The sequence below is a fragment of the Gavialis gangeticus genome, unplaced genomic scaffold (assembly GCF_001723915.1).
Source record: "Gavialis gangeticus isolate Ggan-Ray unplaced genomic scaffold, GavGan_comp1, whole genome shotgun sequence".
Lineage (NCBI taxonomy): Eukaryota > Metazoa > Chordata > Crocodylia > Gavialidae > Gavialis > Gavialis gangeticus.
In genome coordinates this window covers 23235460-23246214 of record NW_017729024.1, presented here as the reverse complement: position 1 = coordinate 23246214, position 10755 = coordinate 23235460, and the positions used below count along the sequence as shown (strand labels likewise).

Here is a 10755-nt window from a genome sequence, read left to right as displayed (position 1 = left end):
GGGGGAGGAGGCAGGCGTTGGGAGAGCAGGCGGGGGTTGGGGGTGCTCAGGGGAGCAGGCAGGGGATGGTGCCTGGCAGAGGTCCCCCCCCATGGTACCCTCCTCCAGCCCCCCCTTCCCCACCCTCTACTTAACATCATAGAGTCCGGGTCCAGCTCTCTGCTGCAGCAAGCAGGAATTGCCTGAATCAATTTGGAGAGCTTCATTGATTCAGAGAGCTTCGAATCGCTCCGCAAAAGATAAGTCTCTTTTCTTACAGGTTGGCTGACCTCCTACATCGGACTTTAAACTAAGTTCAGCGGAGGATGGGGAGGCAGGAGATGGAGAGAGTCTAGAACCTACAAACTGTGAGACACACAACAGTATATCCCAAGTAAGTACTAAGGGGCCCATTGGACATCAGAACAGGGGGCACCAAAGGCACCATTCAAAAGGCTTAAGTGCCTCTATACTAATGCTAGGAGCATAGGGAACAAGTAGGAAGAACTCACACTTCTGTTTACAGATAACTTTGATTTAGTGGGGCTAACAGAAACCTGATGGGACCCTACCCATGACTGGGTGGTACACATTGAGGGCTACAGGTTGTACAGAAGGGACAGAGTAGGGAGGAAGGGGGACAGGGTTGCTCTCTATGTAAAGGAGCATTATACATGTACCCTAATCTAAATGGAATCAGAGGAGAAAGTTGAGGCATTGTAGGTTAGGATACGTGGAGGTCTTGGGGAAACAGACTTGGTGGTGGGGGTCTGCTACAGACCACCGCACCAAGAAGAAAAGCTAGACTTGAGGCAGCTCTTCAGAGGCCATACAGTCTAGGGACGTGGTTGTCATGGGGGGACCTAAACTATCCTGACATCTGCCGGGAGAAGCAGTCAGCCAAATCCAACTCTCACGTAGGTTCTTAACCTGTGTGCAGGACCTTCACCTGATACAGAAGGTGTACAGTCCCACTAGGGGGAATGCCTTACTGAACTTGGTGTTGGCTATAGGGGAGGACCTGGTAGGGGAGCTGCAGATTTGCGGTCACCTTGGGGATAGTGACCACCAATCAATCGAATTCAACGTATGGCGTATGGTGTGTAAGATAACTAGTAGGGTGGAAGTGCTTGACTTTAGGAAGGCTAACTTCAGTGTGCTTAGGAGTCTAGACAATGAAGCACTGCAGGATAGCAGTATTGTCAAGATGGGAGTCCAGGAAGGGTGGTCATTCCTAAAGAAAGTAATCCTTCGGGCACAGAGGGAGACTATCCCGGTACGAGGGAAAAGGGGGGAAAAAGGAGCCAAAAAAAGCTTCCTTGGCTAAACAGGGAAATCCAGGGGAACTTAAAAGGCAAAAAAGAAGGCATATAAGCAGTGAAAAAAAAGGGGAAGCTACCAAGGAGTATACCTACTTGGCCCGCACCTGCAGGGAGACAGTGAAAAAGGCCAAAGCAACTACAAAGCTGAGGCTGGCAATACAAATTAAAGACAAGAAAAAGGCTTTTTTTCAGGTATGTAGGGAGTAAAAAGAAGGTGCAGGGCAGCACGGGACCCCTACTGAACAAGGAGCAATTTAGTGACAGACAGGGAGGACAAGGCTGAGCTATTCAATGAGTTTGCCTCAGTGTTCTTGAACAGGGCTCAAGATAAGTCTCCTAATGCATTCTTAGATGGGCATCGGAGGGACACCAGCTCACCAACTGTCAACACTGACTTGGTGCAGAGTCACTTGGATGGACCGGATGTGTTCAAGTCAGCAGGCCTGGATGAGCTGCATTCAAGAGTACTGAAGGAACTGGCCGGTGTCATAGCAGAACCACTGACATGGCTGTTTGAGCGCTCATGGCGCTCGGGTCAGGTCTCAGAGGTCTGGAAAAGGGCCAGTGCGGTCCTACTTTCAAACACGGGAGGAAAGAGGATCCGAGTAATTATAGGCCAGTCAGTCTCGCCTCCATCCTTGGAAAGGTCTTTCAAAAAATTATGAAGGAACATATTTGTGGGAGTCCAGTGGGAAAAATAATGCAGCAGGGAAACCAGCATGGATTCGTGGTAGATCATGCCTGACCAATCTGGTTTCATTTTATGACACGGTCCCAAAATGCTTAGACACAGGAGTAGAGTGGATGTTGTTTTCTTGGACTTTAGCAAGGCCTTCAATACAGTATCTCATCCCATTCTCATAAATAAATTAAAAGGCTGTGACATAGATGTTTACACGGTCCGGTGGGTGGCAAATTGGCTGCACCCAGAGAGTGGTAGTAGACAGGTCAGTATTAACCTGGAAGGATGTGGGTACTGGGGTCCCTCAGGGTTCGGTCCTTGGACCTGTACTCTTCAATATCATCATCAGTAACTTGGATGTGTGTGAGAAGTGCATTCTGTCCAAGTCTGTGGATGATACTAAATTGTGAGGTGAAGTGCACACTCTGGAGGGTAGGGAACGACTGCAGGCAGACCTGGATAGGTTAGAAAAGTGGGCAGCACACAATAGGAAGCAGTACAACAAGGACAAGTGCAGAGTGCTACACCTAGGGTGCAAAAATATCCAGAACACCTACTGGCTGGGAAATGACCCTCTCAGCAGCACAGAAGCAGAAAGGGATCTTGGAGTCACAGTGGACTCCAAGGTAAACATGAGTCGTCAGTGTGACAAAATCAGCAGCAAAGCTAATCACACTTTATCAGCAGATGTATGACAAATAGATCCAAGGTGATACTTCACCTCTATGCGGCATTGGTCAGACCTCAGTTGGAATATCGCATCCAGGTTTTGGGTGCCGTACTTCAAGAAAGATATTGATGGACTTGAGAGGGTCCAAAGGAGGGCTACTCATATGGTTAGGGGCTTACAGGACAAGCCTTATAAGGAGAGAATGAGGGACCTGGACCTCTTCAATCTCCACAAGAGAAGGCTAAGAGATGATCTAGTGGCTGCCTTCAAATTTGTTAGGGGAAGGCAGCAAGGGATTGAAGATTCTCTGCTCACCAGGGCGCCTCTTGGGGTAAAAAGGAACAATGGTCACAAACTGACAGAGAACAGATTTAAGCTAGATATCAGAAAAAAACTTTTTCACAGTAAGGGTGGCCAAAATTTGGAATGGGCTTCCAAGGGAGGTGGTACTCTCCCCTACCTTGGGGGTCTTCAAGAGAAGGCTGGACAGGCAGCTGGCTGGGGTCATCTGACCCCAGCACTGTTTCCTGCCTAGGCAGGGGGTCAGACTTGATCTGTTGAGGTCCCTTCTGACCCTGGCATCTATGAATTGCTCTGGACCTTTTCATTGGTCTGATTCGATTCAGATTCAGACATCGAATCAGGCCAAAACTCTTCCAACTTGAATCAGCACCCAAAGCTTCGCACAGCCCTAATGTACAGCCCCCCTATTTTAATTCCCTTGCTAGAGCTCTGCAAAAATACTGCAGCTACGTGCATTGGCATGCTCTCCAGCCGTGGGGTGCAACAGGGGGCTGTAATGACAGTGGTGGTGGGAAGCAAAGCAAACTGTCAGCAAATGCTCTTCAGCCCCCAACTCTCTTGGAGTGTCCTCCTGCTGGCCCAGGAGACTGAAGCCCTATGCCCCTCTGTACCTCTACCAGAAGAGGCAGGGGAGGTGCCCTGGGAGGATAGAAGGGGCACAGGACTATATATAAACTTCAAAATTTAGCTGGCTAATATAAGCAATAATTTTATAATATTAAGGCATGCGAGGAAAAAGTGCTTAAGCACACTTGTCAAAGGCTTTGTCCTTTTTATCTCTGCTGATAGTACAGGACAATGTGTTTTTTCTTGAAATCCAGTTAAATCATCATTCTAGAAAAGTGAAGAATATCACTGTATCAGAAATGAGGAGAAACTGTGCCAAATACTGAAAAAAGCCTTATACTTACCTTTCAAAGAAGAAAACTGAAGGCTATTTATTGCACTTCTAATATCACCGGAACAGCCTTTGCAAATCAACTCTAAAGAGGTTTTACCAGGGACAGAAATTCTCTCCCCATTCTACAAGAAAAAACAAATTTAAAAGAATTGCATCACTTGAAATGAAGAACTATCAAAAAAGTATGCAAATCAGCTTGAATTAGACTTCTGGTTCAAAAATTACTGCCATGCGCAAGGACTTTTACTTATAATTTTTGTTTTCTGCTTTAGCACAGTGTTTTCATAACATACAGAAGATTTTTCAAGAGAGTCGCTTTGGCTACTAGGGCAAAACTTCCTGCTGGGCTACGGATGTTATTGTGGAAAGCCCTTTTGAAAGCCAGGCTCTTCTTCTCTTGTAGTCAAGTAATTAAACCAAAACACTATTAAATAATCAGCCTGAAATGTTTTGAGCTGACCATGTGGAAGTTAAGCAGGTTTTGTAGCTTACCATATTGGCTTCTGCTGTAGTTATTCGATTAAGAACTTTCATCATCATTGTTGGAGCCACGGGGTTGAAACTATCAAGTTTTCACAAGAAGCACTGTTAGTTACACTATCAGTTCCATACTTACTCTGTTCGACATTTATTTAGCGACAGATCTTACCTTATACTACCTATACATAGTTCTTCTAGAATTTCCTTTGGGAATAGTAACCTGTGGTTGCTGTCTCCACTGAAACTGTCTGAGACTATAAACACAAGGGGACATCTACTTGTACGTACAAACCTCCTAAAACACAAAATAAGGGTCACAAATTAGTTTACTAACAGTTATTAAGGTTTAGTACCCATAATAAGCTTACTCAAAACTCACCTCAGAATTTCATGCAGACTGCTACAGTCACGGTAGAACTGGTTAGGTATATCCTATTGAAAATAAGTGAAGCAATGTAATTCAAGTCTCTATGTCCTCTGAGGAAGTGAAGGTTATAGTACATTATACAGAGTCTGGGTATAACAAGGTACATGTGTGGTTAGTTGAGCTGATAATTGTGCAGTTATATAAAGAACTCTTCAAATAAACTTGACTTAGAAACTTAACATAGAAATCAATAACATAGATTTAATATTAAAGAGTAAAAGTTACTAAAGGGACCCAGAAAAAATGAGTTTATGGCACTTTGTGTTAAAAAAAACAAAACAAAAAAACTTCCACATTCCCAAAAATATTTCTTCTTCTTTTCCAAATTAAAAATCTGGGTCTCATCTATTTCATTTCCAGGAAGATTCTGGAGATCAGAAAAATAACGAATTTGGAGAAGAGACAGACAATACAAATCACAGAAGATGATTTTTATTTGAGCTCTTTAAATCCAATGTAAATAGGTGTCAAATAAAAACATCTGTATAACTGACTATGTTCTTGGGCCCTTAAAGTAAGAATAAGGTTCATTAACTTGCCAAGACCATGTGAGACCTGTAAGACTGACATCCAACAAAACAGAGAGGATAGGCTTTATATTTACAGTCTTGATATGTGTAAAGCGGAAAAACAAAGAGAATTAAAGCATTAAAATCTTCCAGGACTTGTTTATATACAAAATACCAAGGTGGTGGTAACTTCCCTTTCTGGTCAATTCTCAAGCTATGCACACTCAGGGATGCTCCTCTTCAATATTGCTTTTAATTTTCTTTTGGTAGTAGGCAACTTATGCGGGTATGCTGTCAACTGAGACCAAATACTCACATAGGTAATTAAACAGAATTTGGTCTGCTACATTAAGAGTTCCAGCCAGGTCTTTCAGTTCTGGAGGGAGTGCAGTACACCAACCCTTTTACAAAGACCCTGCCTCCCACCCCCAAAATTCACTTACTTCAATGAGAATAAGTTTTTTATCAGTCTCAGTGGATTCCCCAAGCATCTGAAGTCTGCTATACTTATTTGCTCTTAACAAAAAGTCTTGAAAGAGTGTTGCCTGGGCTTGACTAGGAAGTATACGAAAGCTTGATTCTGAGGGGGGGGAAAAAAAAAAGTTAAAAATATACATTTCATGTTACATCACATATTATACAAACACTACTAGAATTAATGAATCCTCATTGGTACATTCTGTCAGTAGCTACTACACAGTAATGGTCAAGTACACCTCTCAAATATATTATAAGTCATTGTTGAAAAGTAAAGTTTATGCCAGAACAGAAAACTTGGCAAAGGGCTCTTTAATTCTATTTCAGTTTTTCCTGAAAGGTTTAAGTGGTGCCCAAGACATTAAGGAGGCCCCTCTCTAATGCAATGAATTTCACACAGTTCTGGGGATAATTCCTTAAAAAAAATACATTCAAACAAAAATCCTTAAGCAGAATATATAAATATATTAAATAATTTTACATATCGTTATGAGGACTTAATTTGACTTTGCATATCGAAATCAGGCTAGAGACAATCTTTAAGCCAACTATGTTTTAGCACCTAATTTTTCGGAAGGACAAATTCAAATTCAATCTCATTTAATGTTTTTATATGTACAGAGCTTTAAAGTTGACAAGCTACAGCAGTAGTTGGAATACAGCAATAGCCAAAAACCCCCCCAAAAACTCACCCTGGTTAAAACTTTCCTTGAAATCTTCTTTTGTAAAATCTAGAGATATTGGGTTGATCCATTCATGCACCTGAATACCAAGATCTTGAACTAATATTTGTACAGTTGCAGTCTTTCCACAACCTGGGGGACCAGTTAACAGTAAAACAGAGCCACCCTGAAACAAAGGCAACACCATTAACCAAAACTAGTAAGGGCCTTGAGATGAAGTGCTGGGTTACCAGTTCCATGGTTTGAGAACAACTCTGTTTTATCATTCAGGGAAATCTATTTAGGTCCAACTTACAAAGGCAGATCAATTTTTTACAAGATTCCTGTTCTCACTGAATGTCATATTAGATACCAACAAAACTGGTTATCACATCTCTCCCCAGTGCAGGGACAACAGAAGATCATTTCTATAAGTAGCTCCCATTCAAATTGGAGCAACTTAGAACAGGTGACAAGCTGATGCCAGGGAGGAACAATTCAACCTTATTCACCAGCAGACAAGGAGGCTGGAGCAGGAGAACAAAGAAACCAGGTGTTAGTATTTGAAAACTCAAGGAACTCCCTGTTGAGAGGAAAGAACACAAGCAGATTTTAGAGGTAAAAAGAACCTTTTTGTCTGCAGGACCAGGCAAGGCTGTTAACTGTAAGAGTCAGAAAAAGTCTCCTTAATTTATAACTAAAATCTGGCTGGGAGCACTGGAGTCCTAAAAGGGAACTTATCCAAATCCAAAGAATGCTCAAGAATGATGAGGGTTGTTGGTTGTAACCATGCTGGTCTAAGGACATAGGCAGGCAAGTTTCTTTCAGTAGACGTGATATCTTTTATTTGACCAACTAAATACTTGGAAAAAAGTTCTTTGCAAGCTTTTGGGCACAAACACCCTTCTTCAGGCAGTGGGAGACTCAGCAACAGAATCTCCTACTGCCTGAAGAAGGGTGTTTATGCCCGAAAGCTTGCAAAGAACATTTTTCCAAGTATTTAGTCGGTCAAATAAAAGATAATCACATTTACCCAAAGAACCCTGCCTGCCAAGAATGAGGAGGAAATTTAGACATCAATTATATGCTGGCATTTATGTTCTGCCTAGACCCATGTATCTTCCAAGCTTTCTACAACAAAGAATGACTTAAGGCCCTAAGCATAAATCTGTGTTTATTTGTTTCAACTATCACATATCTCTGATGAAACAAACTATAAGCCAGAGGACCTAAAAGGCTAGAGCTATGGGAATGGTCTGTTTCAGCTACTGGGGACATTGAACTGGCACTAGTCTCAAGACCTAAGCAACTGGTTTGTGAAATGACTATGAAGTGGGGCACCAATCCTGTCTATGTCCCAAGAGTGTGCTTATATACTTGAAGCCAGAGGCAAGTATTTTGACTCTGCTCAAGCTCAGCAAATCAGAAGCACAGGTCCAGCACTGGGATCCAAGCACCACGTCCTGGAGACAGTCTAGAAAGCAGAGCTTCACAGTAGCTGTGAAATGCTTATTTTCAGTATTAAAAATACACTATTAAAACTTGATTAAAATGGAAAATATTTGTATATATGCGTTTCTCCTCACTCACTGAATAATACAAAAACCTCAATCACTTCACATCAATGTGACTTTGATATTATATACTACATACTAATAACTAGGCAGCTATAGAACTGATTTGCAAAGCAGAAAATATAATTTTGCTACAATTCAGAGGGAGAGGGTAAAAAAGAAGGAATAAGCATGTGCAACCTTGCCATTTTAGAATTCTGAACCAAATGGCCCACAGTTAGCAAATGCATAAGTTCACCTGGAAAGAAGCAATTCAGTTTTAAGTGTTTTTAAAAACACCAGTGACAGATTACAGAACCTAGTGTCAGCAATATTATTTTGCTATAACTGGAGACACTGACAATACAGTGTTCGGGGAAAAAAAAAGAAGAATCCTTTTTACAACAACCAGTTCTAGAAAAGAAATTTTGTTTTGTGAAATTCAAAGCTAGTTATTTCACTCAATCACAGAAGTTCAAGAGGATACAGGCCTTAAATGTACCTTTGCAATCCTGTAATTTTCAATGATGCTGCAAAATGGTGAAAACTGATAAAAAATAATGAACTACCTAACCAATGAAGCAGGAGGAATATAATATAGCCATTCCTTTCAGAAGTACAAGGACTGAAGGGACATGGGAACAATAAGTTTTAAATGTAAACTTCTAGCCTATGTTCTCAGAATTCTTATACCAGCATATACTACCAGAGAAGCTTCTTGTACTCTACAACATCCATTCTATTTCAATGACTTTACTACAAGAACATGGATAAAAAACATCTCTAGAGTAGCCTGTACAATCACTTAAGATGAATTCTTATAAAACTTTGTTATTGGTCAGATATTTAAAAAAAAACTTATGCATTAGTATTACCTGCTTTGGTTGCCTTTCAAATATTTGAGATTTTAACCAGGTTTCAACTTCTTCAACCTTCTTCTTATGCACAGCAAGATCACTCTAGAACAAGGATAAAGTATATGAAATGTATATCTAACTGTGGATTTTAGGTGGTTTTATTGATATAGTTCAGAAACAGCATTCATGCTTGCAGAAATGCTAAACAGGAAATCTGTATCCAATTAATCTTGACAAATTAAAAAGATCCTAATTGCAGCAATTAAAGATAATCTAGCATGTATTTATTTCCTCTTCTTCCTTTAATTGTCAGCTTTCCAATGTCCAAGAAGAAAATGAGCTTTGCGATAATCTCAGAGATACAAGTTTATTTGCTATTTACAAGCCTACATCATCATTTCAGGAAAGCATCATTCTAAAAGCATGGAAATATTAAAAAGTTAACATGATTTTTTGCTAAGCTTTTCTGCAAGTTTGTATACTTTCAACTCATTTATTTGTTTTTGTCCATAGATGAAGTATTTTTAGGTTAAATACCTTGAATATGCAATTTATACTAATTGTTCATTTCACTAAGTGATCCAATTCTGTGGGATAGATAGTCCATACACTGAGAGTTTTGAAACACACCAGTAATAGTACTTCAGCAAATAAAGAACTGGCGTAATCTGCTAATACCGCAGACTGTGCTCTGATGGGATAAGCCACAACATTTAGAAACTGCATCTGGGTAGGACTAGTTAGTAGAGAGCAAGGAATATTAAAAGTTACACCGAGATGTTTTTATCATATAAGCTGAAATTCTAACAGTTTTGTACCCGAGTTTCTGGTTTGTATTTATCCACCCATGGTTCATTTTGAGATTGGTTTTGATTTTGTTTGGCTCGATTACAAGTCTGATGTACTGAAGATGCCTTTCCCTTCTTTCTAGCAAGAACTATGTTTTTGCTATTTTCTGGCACAGAGAAATGATCGTTCCTCTTCTGAGGCTGCTTGACTTCCCCAGGTAATTTCACAGGAAGGGTACTTGAGGAGGTATCTGTGTTCCCAAAGAAATCATCAAATGAATGTGCCAACCAATCTGTTCCCTAAGAACAAAAAAAAAAAACCATGTTAAAAGACAATTTAAATGTTATACTCTTTATTACTTACAGTTGACTATAGATAATGTGCCATTTCTAGCAGATAAATCTGTCTCTAGAAGATTTTCATTAACAACCAACTTTTATACAGCTGTGACATTGCTATCATATAAATAAATATCACATGTGGAAAACTGATAGTTGTGGTTATAAACAAACAATGGCACTTCTCACCCTTAACGAAGTTCTAGAATGAAATGGCCTATGCATCCCAACAAAAATCAAGAGACATGGCCTCATACTTGTCAGCATGCTAGTACAGGGAACTGCACCAGTTCACTATTCTCGAATTAAAAGACAAAAGAAAAACAAGGCTCAGAGTGAGTTAAAAATAAATGTGGCCACAGTAGAGAGGCCTTTATGTTAACTTTGTTCTGCTTAATTTTACACTGTCTCTGTACTTTGGTTGGGTTTTTTTGGTATTATACCAACATTTGTATGTATTGTGATTAAGTTTCCACATGTAGGATGCAAAGGTAAGGAACATGGAAAAGAAGGTTTTGTCAGCAAAATAAAAAAACCTAGATGGAGGCATTGGAACCAATGGGACAGGGGTAGGCAACCCCCAACACATGCCCAAGCGTGGCACGTGAAGGCATTTTGCTTGGCACTTGCACCTCAGGGAAGGGGCTGTTGTTGTGTGGCCACCAGAGCTGTCCCTAGGGGTGAGCAGGGCCCAGGGTATATCAGCCTGCATGAGGATGGGGGGTGCAAGCGGCTACACTGGAGGAGCATGGGGGTGGTAGGTAGCTGGAGCTGACAGAGAGCGCGGTGGGGGGGGGGGGGGGGGG

At 40.9% G+C, this 10755-nt stretch overlaps 1 protein-coding gene across 2 annotated transcripts in view; it reads right to left on the bottom strand.

Moving 5' to 3' along the window:
* Positions 1 to 10755, bottom strand: part of RAD17 (RAD17 checkpoint clamp loader component) — a 33792-nt gene that overhangs the window by 21090 nt on the left and 1947 nt on the right. For both annotated transcript variants that reach the window (XM_019516960.1, XM_019516961.1), the window contains exons 2-9: positions 9641 to 9910; positions 8841 to 8924; positions 6443 to 6599; positions 5717 to 5853; positions 4717 to 4769; positions 4507 to 4632; positions 4350 to 4419; positions 3868 to 3979 (exon numbers count right to left, since the gene is read on the bottom strand). In XM_019516960.1, the coding sequence (XP_019372505.1) occupies positions 3868 to 3979; positions 4350 to 4419; positions 4507 to 4632; positions 4717 to 4769; positions 5717 to 5853; positions 6443 to 6599; positions 8841 to 8924; positions 9641 to 9910 (1009 nt within the window). The remainder of the gene's footprint in view (positions 1 to 3867; positions 3980 to 4349; positions 4420 to 4506; positions 4633 to 4716; positions 4770 to 5716; positions 5854 to 6442; positions 6600 to 8840; positions 8925 to 9640; positions 9911 to 10755) is intronic.